Genomic DNA, 16,888 nt, shown 5'->3' with positions numbered 1-16,888 from the left:
TTCTGGGAGAAGAACAGAGATTGCAGAGCCTAGGGCGGGGAGAGTATATAATCCGGGAAAGCAGAACCCTGGCACTGTGTGAAGCTGCTGGAGGCTGTGACACAGGAGTAGACTGTGAGAGTGAGGGAGAATGCCCCGAAGACCCATGGGAACATCCCAGGGTGCGGCCTGGTCTGGTTCTGGAAAGGGCACGGGTGACTTAGTAGCCCAGTTCCACTGTCCCTAGTTGGATCAAATCAGAAAGAGAGCTCGAATGACTTTGAGAGGAAAGAAACTCACAAAGCGAGTGCTCGCTCACGCGCAGCTCATCGGTGCAGACCTAGCAAGGACAAGGCACTCAGTCCTTTCCTCCTTTCAAAGACTTGGGCGGCGGTCGGCTGTAACACGGTTTACCATCCACTCCTCAACATTATGTGCGACTTCTCTATGTTCCATTTTTTTCCTGGTTAATTTTGTTTTGTTGTTTTTTTTGTTTGTTTGCTTGCTTGCTTGTTTGGTTTTCTTGAGACAGGATCACACAGCTAAGGATGCTGACCCCACCTCCCAGATGCTAGCCCTGCAGGCTTGAGCCACCACCGTGCCTGGTTTGGGTGGTGCTGGGGATCCATCCAGGGTTTGGTACATGGTGGGTAAACATGAGCTATCACCTGAGCTACATTCCCAGCCCTTTACCTGTAAAAATTTTAACAAAGCAAGTTTCCTGCTTTTATGAACCATCTAGAAAGCTTTAACTTCATTTGAAATGCCATTCCTCACTGACTTTATTTCTCCAGGACAAAGTAAACCATTTCAGGAACTCTCGTGTTACATTTCCCGAATCTCTTCACAGTCATTCTGTCAATCATTGCTATTGAGCTGAAACTCTACGAACTGGCATCCACCTGTGTGTTCCGAGTCTTATTTATCACTAGTACAAACTCTAATTGCCTTAAATACAAATTCTGCTTTAACGTCTTGCCAAGAGGATAACAATAATAACCTAAGGTTTGAAAAAAAACCCATAAAGTAGTTTCTTGAGAGTTTGATATTGTCCTTATCACTGCTTGAGGTTTAATATGCTGCCACATGCAGCAGGTCAGAACTTTGTACAGATAGCTTTTGATGAGCAAGGAAACTCCAGTTTCTTCAATAGGAATATTTCTAAATAGGTTTCAAGTCCAAATGTTTAGCTATAAAGAGATACGAACGGAGCAAAAATTTCTTAATTGATCTTTATTTTATTTATTTGCTTGTTTTTTTAGGATCTCATTCTATAGCCCACGCTGGCCTTGAATATTTATGCCAGTTCTCCTGCCTCAGGCTTCAGAGTGCTGGGGTTAGAGGTGTGATTAATCACATCCACAATTTACCTTAATTGATTCATCTTTATTTTAATTTTTGAGACCAGGATTCACTATGTAGACCTGGCTGGCTAGGGACTTTCAATGTGGGTCAGGATGGCTTCAAACTCAAAGAGATCTACCTGTCTGTGCCCCTTGAGTGCTGGAATTAAAGGCATGTGCCATCTCATCTAGCCTTTTAGTGTGTCTAAGAAAAAGTATATTTGATAGATATGTATGACAAGATAGTCCAGGCTTTGGGGTTGGGGAGGTGGCTCCATGGTAAAGGTACCTGCTGCTCAAGCCTGATGACTTGAGTTCCATATATGGTGGAAAGAGAAAGCTGACTCCATGACATTGTCCTCTGACCTCCACAAGTGCACATATACACACACACACAGTCACACACATAGGCACACACACTCACATATACTCTCCAGCACACACACCACACACACTCACACACATATGCACACACACATGCACACACACATATGCACACACCCACATGCATGAGCACGCGCACATGCACACACCCACATATGCACACACTCACACTCTTCAGCATGCATACACACATGTGCACGCATGAGCACACACATATGTCCCCACACTCACACACATGCACACTCACATATGCTCTTCAACACGCACACATTCACACACATACTCACAAACACACACATACACTCAAACATACACATTCACACTTACACATACACACTCACACACACACTACACACACACACTAATAATTTATAAATACCTTGCTGTAATAATATAAATAGAACATCATAATGTACTCACGGGAAGGCTTAAGAACTCATTAAAGTAATCCACAAGGAAGCCATCTGTTGCCAAAAAATTTTCCTGCAAAAAACATAAAAACATATTACAGCCATGTTTTGAAGCATGCCTTACAGTGACTTAGATCTCAGACTTTTTCAGGCAGTTACACATTGAAGCCTCACTACAAACCTAACACAGTCTCTGGAAGGGGCAGGAAAACGGGCTACGACACTAAGCCCTCAGGAGGCACAGAGCCGAGAGTTCAAAGCCAGTCTCAGCTATGGAGTGCGTTCAAAGTGAACAACTTGAACCTCGCCTCGGCCACCACCACCGTCAACAAAAAGAAAATAGAGTGGACCGTTCTCTCAAAGTCCTTGCTACCGTAGCTAGCAAAGGGGACAAGAAGAGTATAGCAGAACATGTAAATGAAGTATCCACAAATACAAATTGAAGCACTGCATGATAAATTTCTCAGACTTTTAAAACACACACTTCATAGAAATAGAGGCAGAAGGCCTACAAGATGGCTCACAGGTAAATGCGCTCGCCACGAAAACCTGATAACCTGAACTCAATCCCACAACCCGTGCAAAGGTGGAAAGAGCAGGCTCTGTAAAGATTCCCACTGCCTTCCACATGTACGCCTTAAACACACACACATAAAAATAAATACAAACTTAAATTAAAAAAGAAGGCAGAGTCACCGTTAAAGACAGTAGCAAGTGGTAAGGAATGTAAAATTCTTTGCTGCTCACTTAAAGTTACAAGCTAAGCACAATATTAAATGTCTGTGAGCGTGAGATTCAGTTTCCAGGACCTGGATCCTGCTGGATTTTGAACATAGACTCTTTGACCGGGGCATGTGTTCTGCATACGGACTGTATACATATTTTCTGTAACTGTCTCACCCACCAACATAGCCACTTTTGAAATTGGCAAAACTGAATAGCCGCTGCCAAGAAGAACCTGCTCCCCTAATCAGAAAACACCTACTTCATTGGTCATTGTTTCCACTGCGTCGAGAGCACATCGTGGCACACTCGGTGGAACAGTACATGTGGTCGTCTGTTATTCATAATTAGACTTCAATGTTGTAAATCTAACACGAAAGTTGAAACATGACACAATGCTATTACTTCCATATGGCTGATAATTTTCTTTTTATGAAGTACTAGCTAATTTTTAAAAATTAGTGAAGTAGTGGCTGGAGAGATAGCTCGGTTGGTAAAGGGCTTGCTATGTGTACTGGCTGGTTTCGTGTGTCAACTTGATGCAAGCTAGAGTCATCTGAGGAAGGAGCCTCAGCTGAGGAAATGCCTTCTTGAGATCCAGCTGTAAGGCAATTTTTCATTTAGTGATATCAGTGGAGGAGAGCCCAGCACATGGTGGGTGGTGCCAACCCTGGGCGCTGGTCCTGGATTCTATAAGAAGGTGGGCTGAGCAAGGCAGGCCAAGCAAGTCGGTAAGCAGCTCCCCTCCATGGCCTCTGCATCAGTTCCTGCCTCCAGGTTCCTGCCTTGTTTGAGTTCCTGTCCTGCCTTCCCTCGGCTGAAGTGTAAGCCAGCTTGCTTCTCGGCCATGGTGTTTCAGGAAGCACTAGAAAGTCTCGCTAAGGCACTGTGCAAGCACTCCAACTGGACTTCAATCCCCAAGGCTCACACAGGAAGCTGGGTGTGGTGGTGTGTGCTTGTAATACCAGCCCTGGGGCTCTCTGGCAAGCCAGCCTAGTCAGCCCAGATCCTAGATAGAGACCCCATCAGAGGAGGGGAGGTGAAGGTAAAAGTGGGGATGAAGGGAAGGGAAGACAGAGGGGAGGATGCGCAGGAGGGGAGGAGGAGGCAGAAAGACAGAAAAAGCAATAGCATAAAACAGCAAGTAGAACTGCGAGGAACAACACCCACGGTTGACCTCTGGGCTGCACTCACACCCATGTGCCTGTACACTAGGAGGAGGAGGAGGAGGAGGAGGAGGAGGAGGAGGAGGAGGAGATGGCAAAGTCAAAGTAGTTTTGTACAGAAAGGACTAAGGTATTATTAAACCCGCTTCGGAAAACAGATTTGTTCTTGGTAACTTTATGTAACTGCAAGTGTCTGGAAATTATAAATAGCTCTGGTTCAAGATTCATACCAAGAGCTGGGTGGTGACGCCCGCCTTTAATCCCAGCACCCAGGAGGTAGAGAAAGGCAGATCTCTGTGAGTTCAAGGCCAGCCTGGTCTACAGAGTGAGTTCCAGGAAAGGCTCCAAAGTTACAGAGACACCCTGTCTCAAAAAAAAAACAAAAAGATTCATATCAAGGAACTTACTAGAAATCTCACCTAATCGACCCAGGGTTTAGTTTGCTAAGACCCCAAGTGATTAAAACGGATGAACCAAGGGTTAGGGAAATGTACCACCTTCAGAGTGGAGCCTTAGCAGCACGGCTCGGAATTTTGGTCTGTAGAGCAAGTAGAGCAAGGCAGACACCATGGGGGAAACCATAAGATTAATAACTGTCCAGGCTCGGCATCTATTGCTGTAATAAAGACCATGGACAAATACGCCCTGGGAGAAGAGGGTGTGTTTCATCTTATAGCTTAGAGTCCATCATGAAAAGAAGTCAGGGCAGGAACCTGGAGCAGGATCTGATGCGGAGGCCATGGTGGGAGCTGCTTACTGGCCTGCTCCCGTGCCTTGCTCAGCCAGCTTCCTTACAGACCCGGGACCAGCAGCCCAGGGTGGCACTGTTAACAGCCGGGATCTCCCTCATCAACCATCGATTAGGATGGGGGACGCATGTGGGGCTTGCTCACAGGCCCATCTGATGCTGCTATTTTCTCTACTGAGGTCTCCTCTTCTGAGATGACTCCAGCTTGTGTCGAGCTGACGAAATGCGAGCCGGAACAATAACTTCACAACTTTTCAAGCTCCAGAATTTTTTTTTTTTTTAGTGAAGCACCAAGTAAGTGCTTAAGAAACACATCTTAACTCAATAATTCCTAGTCACCCAAGTAGAAGGCATTTGTGTTACAATAGGAGTAGCCAATTTTGGGCCATGGTGGTAAATTCTAAATAACATGATGTTTTAAAATAATAACTATGTCTTTCAGGTGAAATTTATTTTATTAAATTCTGTACTTTAAAAAAGTAACCAAAATTCACAATACTAAGCCACAGGATCATGAATCCATGCATAAGAAAATGTATATTTTATATTAATCTTACAAATTGATATAACTATATTAACAAACATATTAATAGCAGTAGGGAATAAAATTTGTTAGCTTTTCTAAAATATGCATTTCAGTTTTATTTTAGCTGATTTAAACTTAGCTCTAGGCATTCCATAGAGCCTGGTGGATCAGCAACGCCTCAATGACCCTCAGGGCCACACGCTCGCTCCGGAGCAGAGGTCCTCACCTTCCTAACGCTGCCACCCTTTCATCTGTCCCTCAGGCTGTGCTGATCCCCAGCCATGGTTATTTCCATCGCTACTTCATAGCTGTAAATGTGCTACTGTTGTGAGTCAATGTAAATGTGTGTTTTCTGGTGGTTTGGAGCAGCCCTGTGAAGGGGTCATTCACCCCACAGGGGTCACACCCACAGTTGAGAACCCCTGCTCTAGGCATGTCCAGTTCCAGGAGCCTCTAACTCAGTCCATGCAATGAAACGGCACGCTTTGTCTACTTCTCGTAATCTGTCTCAGACACGAACTTCCCAGAAATACACCGAGAGAGAACCGCTAGGAAAGAGACCAAAGGACACGCGCTGTCGTCTGGGTGCTCACGGTAGACTCTACAGCTACAACCACTTCTCGACATAGTATCTCTCCTTGGCTTCTGAGCCCCTCTTGCTGGGGACTGACTGTCCTTGGCGCAGTGGTGGCGCTGACTTTCCTCCATGGTACTGTGGTACTGTCACATGCTCAAATTTCTAGAGACGATTGCAATAAATTAAAATCTTGTCCAAATACATCAAAATTGGCATTTCTTTTGTGAGGCTTCGCATTAACGTTTACGGGTATTAAATACTGATAGTTATATTGACTTGGGGCAGCTGTGATTGTGGGGTTGGTACAAGCACTGCCTGCTCTCGCCTTATGGCCATTTCGGCAGGAAGCTGTGCCACTGAATAAGGGAGTGCATTTCCCACTGCAGCTACTACTTCAGCATGGGCATATCTAGTCACATCAGCAGGCAAACCAAAGGGGCTAGGCACGTGCTGTGTGTGCGTGTGTGCATGCGTGCATGTGTGCACATACTCATACAAGCATTGTGTGCTCAGGCATGTGTGTGCACATGTGTGTGTTCATGTGCATGCAGCACACACGCGTGTGTACATGCATGCGTGTATGCATGTGCGCACGTGCTCATGTGTGTGCACGTGCATATGTATGTATGTATGTGTGCGCGTGGTACTGGAACTGAACACAGAATCTTGTGCACGCTAGGCAAGAATTCTACCACAAAGTGGCATCTTTCAATCTGACAAGCTTTTTATTCCCAAAGCCCTTGAATTATAAAAGAAAAAACCCCAAAAGTCTTTAATCCAGTTTAGTAGCTCTGCTTTTCTCATTGAGTTTCCACAATCCAATTACTCGGATATTTTTTTGATTAATTAAATTTCCTAAGCCATGTTGGTATCTTCCAAGTACCCAAAAAAACTTGACGGTTAAAGGAGTAACGAGAAAATTGAGTTCCGCTCAGTTCCTCCGTTACATCACTCCACAGGTGTGACTCAGCGTGGGGGCTCCTTCAGTACTTGCTGCTCTTGAAGCCTGCCTTTCCGTGTGCCTCCTGCCAAAGTGAAGTCAGCGCGTCCAATTTTAGCCCAGGCTTCCTGAATCTCTAACAGCAGGAGGGTTGGACCAAGCCATCTGCGCACACCTGCCAGTGACGGTAGCTGCTGTGATGGAAGTGGGTGTGTGGCTTCTGTCTGGGCGCCATTTCACACAGATCTCTTTTCAGTACACCAGGAGTAGGTCAGAGGACAGCTTTTGGGGTTGCTTCTCCCACCGTGTAGGTTCTAGGGATCAAACTCAGGTCGTCAGTCTTGGGGAGCATCTGCTGAGCCATCTTACTGGTCCTCTGAATGAAACTGAAAGAGCTGTAAAATCTCTTTCCTTCTCACCCAGTATTTAATTCTAATCCCAGATCATACCCATAGATTTCAGTGACTCTGCCACACCCAAACCTCCAAGGCTCTCTCCCTGTACAAAAGTCCTTCCAGCCTGATAGTCTAACTTAAAAGAGACAGAGGCTCTTTCTCCCCTTCTCCATCTTAAAGGGGTAAAGGCGGGAGTGGTGAGGTCGCTAAGTCTTAACCTCACAGCTAACACATAAATGTAGCTGCTTAGCACTTGGTGCTTCACTGGAAGGGTTAGTTAGTGTCTTCGTTTGCCTTTGCATGTTGTGATAAAAACACGGATCAAACACAGCTTAGGGAGGAGAGGGCTTGTTTCATCTTACAGCTGAAGGGAAGTCAGGGCAGGAACTCAAGCAAGGAACCTGAAGGCAGGAACTGAAGCAGAGGCCATAAGAGAACACAGCTTACTGGCTTGCTCCTTGTTTGCTCAATTCACTTCTTATACATCTAGGACCACCCGGCAGGGGTGGCACCACCCACACTGGGCTGGGCTCTTCTGCAACAACCGTCAGTCAGGAAAACTCCCACAGCTGTGCCTACAGGCCAATGTGATGTGGGCACTTTCTCGGCTGAGGTCCCCTCTTCCCAGATGACTCCAGCCTGCGTCAAACTGACCAAAGCCAACAAAAGACAAACCAGCACGGTTCTCCCCTCCAGTCAGACAGAATGCTGCTTTTGCAATTCGCGGCTGGTAATGTGTGCCCTGGAACAACGTACAGCCATTGGCTACATGTTTGTGGAGCGTCTAAGTTTCCGCAGCTCCAAAATCATAGAGAATTGATCCCTGTTCCGAGTCTGGACCTCCATAGAGATGAGTGACCTGAAATAGCAACACTTTCCAAGGGCCCTGTGGGATGCATCTCAGTTTCCAGAAGGCTTTCCCACAATGCTCTGGCTCCTAGCTATGCATTGTCTTCAGGAAAGAAGGGATGAAGGGAGATAGAACCAACGATTCCTGCGTTCCAGCCACCCCACCCTCCGTGGTTTCCATGTGAAGCTACCTATTACCAACTGAGATTGCTCTCAGTTACCCAACCCATCATGTTCTGTTTGGGAAACAAATACTAAGTGATTACAGCCATGCAGGGATATTTTGATATATTGTGTTTAAATAATGTTTTAGGGTTTCTGTTGCTGTGAAGAGACACCATGACCACAACAACTCTTATAAAGAAAGGCATTTAATTGGGCAACTTACAGTTTAGAAGTTCAGTCCATTATCATCATGGTGGGACATGGTGGTGTGCAGGCAGACATAGTGCTCTAGATCTTAGAGCAGGCAACAGGAAGTGGTCTGAGACACTGAGCATGGCTTGAGCAGATGCAACTTCAAAGCCCGCCTCCACAGTGACACACTTCCTCCAACAAAGCCACACCTCCTAATAGGGCCATTTTCTTTCAAACCACCACAAATAAGGATGTGATTTTCATGCTCTGGAGATCTGATTACTATAATTATATCCAAGCTATAAAGACAGTGGGGTAACTCTGAGACAATTCAGCCTTGGTTGAAAACAAACACCAGTTTTCACAATTAAATGCTGTAAATACTATTTGAATCTAAAATCCCTTTTTAAATTAATTTTTTGAGAATTTCTTTCATAAATTCTATATTTACTTCATTTCTAATCCTCCTCTGCCCTGTGACAGTCTCCTGTGCTCTCCTACTCCCTCTGAAATTCACTCTTCTTCAAATATTATAACATTCACACAGAGAGATGCATAACCTACTGAATCCATTTGTGTGGTTCATATATGTGTGTTTAGAGTTGGACATTTGGGGGCTGGAGAGATGGCTCAGTGGTTAAGAGCATTCCCTGCTCTCCCAAAGGTCCTGAGTTCAATTCCCAGTAACCACATGGTGGCTCACAACCATCTGTAATGGGGTCTGGTGCCCTCTTCTGGCCTGCAGGCATACACACAGACAGAATATTGTATACATAATAAATAAGTATAGAGTTGGCCATTTGGGCCTCAACGACCTGTCAGGGGCTCATCCCCGGGGAAAACTACCCACCCTTCTCAGCAGCCATCCAGGGCCAGGGCCTTGTAAGATTTCCTGGCATTCGTGCTGGCATGTAGCTGATGTCATGCTGTCATTAGGTGGGTCATGTGTAGGCCACCATATGGTTGAGACTGCGTTCAGCTTGGTCATGACAATGCCACAGCAGGTGTCTTAATCCCGTCTGTGTTGCTGTGATTAGACACCATGACCAAGGCAATGTATAGAAGGAAGGGTTTATCGGTGCTGATGGTTTCAGAGGGTGAGTCCATGGTCATCACGGCTGAGGGCGTGGCGGCGGCAGGCATAGCAGTAACTGAGAGCTACACCCTTCCCGACAAGCAGGGAACACAGAGAGAGCTACGTGGGAGTGGCATGGGCTTCTGAAACCTTGAAGCCCACCCTCAGTGACAAACCTCCTCCAATAAGGCCACTCCTAATCCTTTCCAACTAGCTCACCAACTATGGGGACCAGGTATTAAAACATGGGGACTATTCTCAGAGTCCTCAAGGGTTTATGTTTGTTTAACACAGGGTATAGTATAGCTCTCTGTGTTGGGGGTGACCTTGAAGTCCTGATCCTCCTGCCTCTGCCTCCCAAGTGCTGTGATTGATTACAGCTATGTGGTACCCCACCTGGCTAAAGTCCCTTTTAATTTGCTGGTAAGATAAAGACATATTTTCTATTTACAAATTGTTTTTTATTTTAAGCAATTTTAACTTGATTTTTAAATGTTATTTTATCTTATTTTAGGTATATGACTGTTTTATCTGAATGCAAGCGTCTGTACACCACTTGTATGCAATACCCGAAGAGTCCAGAAGAGGGCATCAGACCCCTTGGAACTGGAGTTACAGGTCATTGCAACCTGCCATGTGTGCTGGGAATCAAACTTGGTTCCTCTGGGGGATCTGTCAGTGCTCTTATATACGGAGCTATCTTTCCAGCCCCTTATCTGCTTTTAAAGCCAATGAAACTATGGACTTTATATATAAGAAAACCTTCAACAAAAAATTACACACACAACACACACGCGCGCGCACACACACACACACACACACACACACACACACACGGCAGGAGCCTCAGCAGTTAAAACTCACTCTGCTTTTGCAGAGGACCCAAATTTGGTTTCCAGCTCACAACCACCTGTAACTCAGCTCCAGGGGATCCAATGCTCTCTTCCAGTCTCTGAGTGAGTGTGCCTGTACCACACACACATACACACACACACACACACACACACATTTTGGAAAATGATACAGCTATTCCCATAGTTCCAACAAATTATTTTCTTCAAAATGTTAAGATTTTTTTACTTATAAAGCTTTTTCCCATAACAAATTATTTTTAAGGCACACAAGAGGAAAAAAATCAGGATTTAAAACTCAGATATTTAAATCCTTGTTAAGCCTAATGTACTCTGTTTTATTGTTAAAAAAAAACTAATCTATCTATCTATCTTGATTTTTTGAGACAGGGTTTCTCTGTGTAGTCCTGACTGTCCTTGAACTAGCTCTATAGACCAGGCTGGCCTCGAACTCACAGAGATCCGTCTGCCTCTGCCTCACAAGCGTTGGATTAATGACATGTGCCACCACTCCTGGCTCAGGAGCCACTCATAAACTTGACTCAGTGTACACACTGCATGTGTGACAAGACAACCCACATGCAGGCCTTTGCCGTGGAGATCTGTGTTGTGGATCTGCTGCTCTGGGAAAGCAAGAGAGGAGCCAGGATCGCAAGTAGTGAGGGAAACATTCACTTACCAGTATTATTTCTTTGTAAGAACTCATGCGTCATTTACATAAATAAAAATATGTTGAGCTGGGCGGTGGTGGCACACGCCTTTAATCCCAGCACTCGGGAGGCAGAGGCGGGTGGATCTCTGTGAGTTTGAGGCCAGCCTGGTCTACAAGAGCTAGTTCCAGGACAGGCACCAAAACTACAGAGAAACATTGTCTTGAAAAAACAAAGCAAACAAACAAACAAAAAATGCTTCACAAAGGACATAAAAATATATTCATTTTTGTACTATTTTCCCAAAGAAAATTCCCAAAGCCCAGTCAAACACAATGAAGCCGTTAAGCGGGGTGGGTGTCACGTGCCTATAACTGCAGCACTTGGGAGGCAGAGGCCAGAGGATAAGAGGTTCAGGCCATCATTACACAGAGTTAGAGGCCAGCTCAGATGACCTGACACCCCCTCTCAAAAACTAAAATAAACAAATGAAAAACAATCCACTGAGCCAAACTAATCATCTGAGTAAGACGCTCTGTACAGTGTGCTTTGGGAAATATAAGGGTGCCGAGACAGTGCCAGCCCACAGTTTTGTTATGAGACTTCAAAACTTATACATAGAGCCGGGCAGTGGTGGCGCACTCCTTTAATCCCAGCACTCGGGAGGCAGAGGCAGGCGAATCTCTGGGAGTTCGAGGCCAGCCTGGTCTACAAGAGCTAGTTCCAGGACAGGCACCAAAGTTACAGAGAAACCCTGTCTCAAAAAACCAAAAAAAAAAAAACCTTATACATAAAATATTTCAATAGCTGGACATGATGATTTGTGCTACACTCCCAGCATGTGGGAGGCAGAGGCAGGAGGATCAGCCTGCTACATACCAAGTCCAAGGACAGTATAGTCTACATCAAGTTCCAGGCTAGCCAGGTCTACATAGCAAGTCCAAGGACAATATGGTCTACTTAGAGTTCCAAGCTAGCCAGGTCTACATAGCAAGACTCAGCCCCAAAACAAGCCTGCCACCTAAAAACAGGGATTTCAATATATCTGATGCCCCTGGCAGACAAGCAGTTGATTCCAAACGTATGACTCCCTGCTTTGAGAGTGAAGACCCCAGGGGAAGGTTAAGCTCTTCTGTAGACATCCGTAACAACAAAGGAGTTTTGGATTACTGGTTGAGAAAATACGGTGAAGGTTATTATAAACACTGGAACACCAAAGCACCGCTTCCTAAATGACGTAGAACATTTCCGCGCTGTCACTGAGGCTCCCTTTGATCACATGACTCTGTTATCCTCAAGATGCCAGCCTCAGATCACCGTTCCAGCAAGCGAGAAGAAAACTGGCTCTCTCTTCCTTCCTATACTTACATGAATTTCAGAATCTCAGTAACCCAGCATCTGAATGTGGCTTGACCACAATAACAAGGCTGTGACAAAGGGGCCAGTCATGTGATGTTGTAAACATCAGCTCTCCAGGGCTGGGCACAGCAGTGCTACTTACAGCCTACCAACCAGAACTCACATGACAGTTTAACTAACTTCAGGAGAGACAAAAAAACAAGGCTTGAGGGTCCCTACCGCACTTTTTCTAAGAATACGTAGCTTGTTGATGAGAACACCACCATCGCACTTCAGAGAAGCCAGGCCAAGCACGTGTCCAAGGCGGGTTAATTATTTAAGTGAATAGCCAACACTTGGTTGAGCACGTGAGTTTGAGAATCTGGCCACAGGCTGGTTTCCATGGGGAGCTGTCCAGAGCGCCAAGGCAGTCTGCATGATGCTAGGTTGGGAAGGTTTCGTGGGGATGAGCTGAGCCTGAAGGAATGTGCCAGATTGTGAAACAAATGGGGAAGGGCAACCCAGTCAGACCGACAGCAAAGGCAGGAGGCAAAACAGGGCAGCTTGGCGGAGGCCCGAGGCACGTGGAAGAGCTCTGTGAGCTCAGAACAGGGCGGATGTGATGCTCATCACAGAGAGCGGGGTTGGGAGGCCAGACTAAGGACAACTGAACGCTCAAAGGGCTCTGTGGGCTACGAGATAGGTGGCCTCAGTGGTGGTTAACTTCTGTGGACTTTGACTCCCTATGAAATGCGGGAAGTAGCCATCACTTACCTCACAGGGCTGTCTTGGGGTTAAATATTAGTCTGTGGTCAGCATTCAAGGATACCAGCTACTAATCAAGTTCCTTACAGTGGGACTCAGGAAAGGGTTAACAGCAGTATGAGCCAAGGGAGGAGAGATGAGACAGAATCCAGTACAACTGACGGACAGAAGTTTGCACTTTACGCGTTAGACAAAAAAAGGCTACAGTTGAGGGAAGGAATACATACAGTTGAGAAGCGGTCATACCCGTTAGGACTACAGCCAAGCTCTGCCTGGGCACAGAGCCTGAGATGAAACAGCAGGTGTGCAGATGCAGAGGAAGGCGCAGCCAGGGAAGGAGGCAGAGGTGGATGCTTGCAGGCAAGGTGTGAAGAAAGAGCTGGGTATACCCAGTATACCATTAACCAAAATACAAGGAAGCAATGGGAAAGCCGAACTGGGGGCTGGAGAGCAGGAGGAAGCGGTCTGGAGAGGTGACACGGGGACATCCTGATAGCTCACTGGGTAGGCAGGGGCATCAGAAGTGGTGTCTGGACCCAGGTGTGGTGGCACACATCTGTAACCCATCCCAGCACGGGGAGGCTGGAGCAGCTGGATGGAAAGTCTGACGTCATACTGAGCTGCAGACACAGCACGTTCCAGGCCAGCATAGGTTCTATAGCGAGACACTGATTTAAGAGACGAGCAGATGGGCTGGTGGGACAGTGTGAACAAAAGAGGAGCTCAATCTCAAAGTTCTGGAGAACAGAGCCCGAGGGACAACAGTTTCACGGGAGAGGGGAAAGGGAAGCTGGAAAGGGGGAAGAAGACAGATCTGAGGGCTGGAGAGATGGCTCAGCGGTTAAGAGCATTCCCTGCTCTTCCAAAGGTCCTGAGTTCAATTCCCAGCAACCACATGGTGGCTCACAACCATCTGTAATGAGGTCTGGTGCCCTCTTCTGGCCTTCAGGCATACATACAGATAGACTATTGTATACATAATAAATAAATAAATACATAAAAAAAGAAATGGAAGGTGACCTTTAAAAAAAAAAAAAAGACAGATCCGAGTGCCGGAAGGAAGACAGTGGGTTCCTGCAAAGCCCAGGGGAGTGTGACCAGGCCAGAGAGTCTCGAGCACAAATGCTCTAATGTTAAGTTCAGTGCTCTTAAGACGCCCAGGGGGAGCTGTGCTGGAAAGATCCAGCTGGCTCAGAAATCCTGCAGCACTGACTAGCGCTTCCGGCTTAGTGCCTGGAGTAACTTCAATTTCCCACTAAATGGGGCTTAGCCGATATGCTGGAGCACTTCAGACGTACTGCGTGTACCTGTATGTTAGTGTGGAGAGACTTTTGGAGCTGTCCTTTCAGCCTCCTCCTCCCTCCGGCCCCCTCCTCCACCCTTCTTCCAGGATCAGCTGACGTATTCCTCTCTCCACTATTAAGCCCCCCTGGACTGTAAATGTGTTGAAATTTAACCCCAGCATTTTGGACAATACTTTGAGTATACAGTCACTCATGACTGTTGAACGAAAAGCCAAAAGTAAGTGAGATACCAGCCAGCAAGAGAAATAGCTGGTGTAGGACATTGCAAACAATGGAAGTGGTCGGAGCTCTGACTCAGACCTTAGCATAAGCCTTGCTGGTGCCCAGCTGGACCCTAGGTGAGTTCCTCAGATAAGGAACGGGCTTCACAGAACGCGTTCCAAAGAGCATTCTCCCAACTGATGTGTGTTTGCAGATGCTCTCAGTTAGGATGCTCAGTTTTTCCAAAATTCCTACCTGAGAACCATGTATAGAAAAAAATTTAAACAATTATAAATGGACCGCTTTGTTGTTGTTTTGGTTGTTTGGTTGGTTATTTTAAGGGTTTTTTAATTTGTTTTGTTATTATTTATTTAGGTTTTTGTTTGTTTGTTTGAGGCAGGTTTCTCTATGTAGCTCTGGCTGTTCTGGAACTTTCTCCATAGACCAGCCGGCCTCGAACTCACAGAGATGTGCCACTTGTCTCTGCCTCCCAAATTCTGGGATTAAAGGCACACTACCATGCCCAGGTTTTTATTTTTTAAAACAGGGTCTCATGTAACCTTGGACTTGCTATGTCACAAAGAATGACCTTAGCTGGGCGGTGGTGGCTACCCACGCCTTTAATCCCAGCACTCGGGAGGCAGAGGCAGGTGGAACTCTGAGTTCGAGGCCAGCCTGGTCTACAAGAGCTAGTGCCAGAGTTCCAGACAACTGGAACTGTTACACAGAGAAAAAAAAAAAAAGGAAAGGAAAAAAAAAGAAAAAAGAATGACCTTGAACTCGCAATCCTCTCGCCAACCATCCCTCATACTGACATTATAAATGTGAGCCACCCTATCACTAAATTGACCCCTTTTCTTCTATACTAATGTTTATGGCAACCAGGAACTGCCAAGCACACAACAAAACCATGGGGGTAAGCCTGCGCTGCTGGAGACTCTGGGAGCACAGAGAAATTAAACGCGTCTTTTACAGGAAACAGCTTTGACGATAATTAAAGTCCACGCACAAATCAGCAGAGCATGTAAAGAGCCTGTGTGTTGTTCTCGCCCCTGTGTTTACTGAAATGGCGAAGAGGAAAAGCCCGTGCTTCTCCCGCGATCTAATCTTTTCTATGAAATCAAAAACCGGGTGCGGGGGGGGGGGGGAAGCGGGATACTAAGTAGCCCCTCTAAATTTACTTACAAATTCTTCTTCTGTAATATTTGGCGGGTCTGAAAAGAGACAAAACGTTACATTTTCGCACTCAGATCCATCTGACTTCCTTCTAGACTAAATGAAATTCTCTGATAAAGTAGGGCATCCTCGGGGTGAACTCAGTAAAATGTTTATTATTCGCGCATGGATTAGAGTTTTTAACTAGAATATTCAAGGTGGAGGTAGGGAGGAGAGGTCTCTGGACTCTGACTTGGAACCCACTGTGGCCCTGGAGCTAGCCTAAGGCTCCCAGCTGCAAATGGAGAGTGTGGCGAGCTAGAGCAGCGCGGGAGAAGGACCGGAGCGGGGGCGGGAGCGGGACGTGGGGTCCCACCTACCGGCCGAGAGCCGCTTCTCCGGCATGCCGTCGGGGCGCCCGCTGCCCGGTCCCGCTGTCTGGGAGCGACGGGCGCCCTGCGGCCCGGCCTGGGGCTGCCCGCTGCCGCGCGCCCGCTGTTGCCGTGGAGCTGGACAATGCGGGGCTGGGCTGGGGGTGGCGGCCGGGGAATGCCCGTTACTGTGGAGACCGCAGTACTCGCGAGCTGGGAGATGCGGCTGCGCGGCTGCGGCGAAGCGGACGCTTCCACCCCGGTCCCGGTGTTCTTTGTGGAGCCACAAACTTGGTCAGACGCCTGTGGCAAAGATAATGTCCCTGGCTCCGTATTTGGACCGCTGTAGTTCTCATGAACTCTGTCCAGTAAAAGTTACCCCTGTAGGGGACCACAAATTAAGATTATCCTGTAATGCGTGTTCTGAAAAACAGGATAAGAGAGCCCGGGGTGTCCTCAGCTACATAGAGGTTAAGGCCAGTCTGGGCTACAGTGAAGCAAAACCACAGGAAAAAAATACTTAAATCCAAAAAAAAAAAAAAAAAAAAAGAAGGAAGAAAAAGAAAGAAAAAGAAAAAATTTAAACCAATAATATATATATATATTAAAACTATTTTATAAAATGTATGTATCTGTAGGCCCGACAGGGGTGACAGCTCACCCAGCAATACCTTCAACGCAAATGCCTAGAAGGAAACACTTCCCCCCACCCTATCCCCCCACATCCCCTCACACCCCGACCCCAAGCCTGATCTCTGAGCTTCATCTTTTGGGCAGGGTT

The 16,888-nt window shown here is 46.5% G+C and overlaps 1 protein-coding gene across 1 annotated transcript in view; it reads right to left on the bottom strand.

Moving 5' to 3' along the window:
• Rgs22 (regulator of G protein signaling 22) overlaps nucleotides 1-16,234 on the bottom strand; it is a 95,517-nt gene extending 79,283 nt beyond the window's left edge. Inside the window, exons 1-3 of the mRNA XM_041637479.1 lie at nucleotides 16,117-16,234; nucleotides 15,767-15,795; nucleotides 2,127-2,189 (exon numbers count right to left, since the gene is read on the bottom strand). Coding sequence (XP_041493413.1) covers nucleotides 2,127-2,189; nucleotides 15,767-15,795; nucleotides 16,117-16,141 — 117 coding nt within the window. The 5' untranslated portion in view covers nucleotides 16,142-16,234. The remainder of the gene's footprint in view (nucleotides 1-2,126; nucleotides 2,190-15,766; nucleotides 15,796-16,116) is intronic.
• Between the last annotated feature and the right edge of the window lie 654 nt (nucleotides 16,235-16,888).

This window comes from Microtus oregoni, unplaced genomic scaffold, assembly GCF_018167655.1.
Source record: "Microtus oregoni isolate MIOR12 unplaced genomic scaffold, Mior012 000053F_ref0000044, whole genome shotgun sequence".
NCBI lineage: Eukaryota > Metazoa > Chordata > Mammalia > Rodentia > Cricetidae > Microtus > Microtus oregoni.
This window is presented reverse-complemented; position numbering and strand designations above follow the sequence as displayed.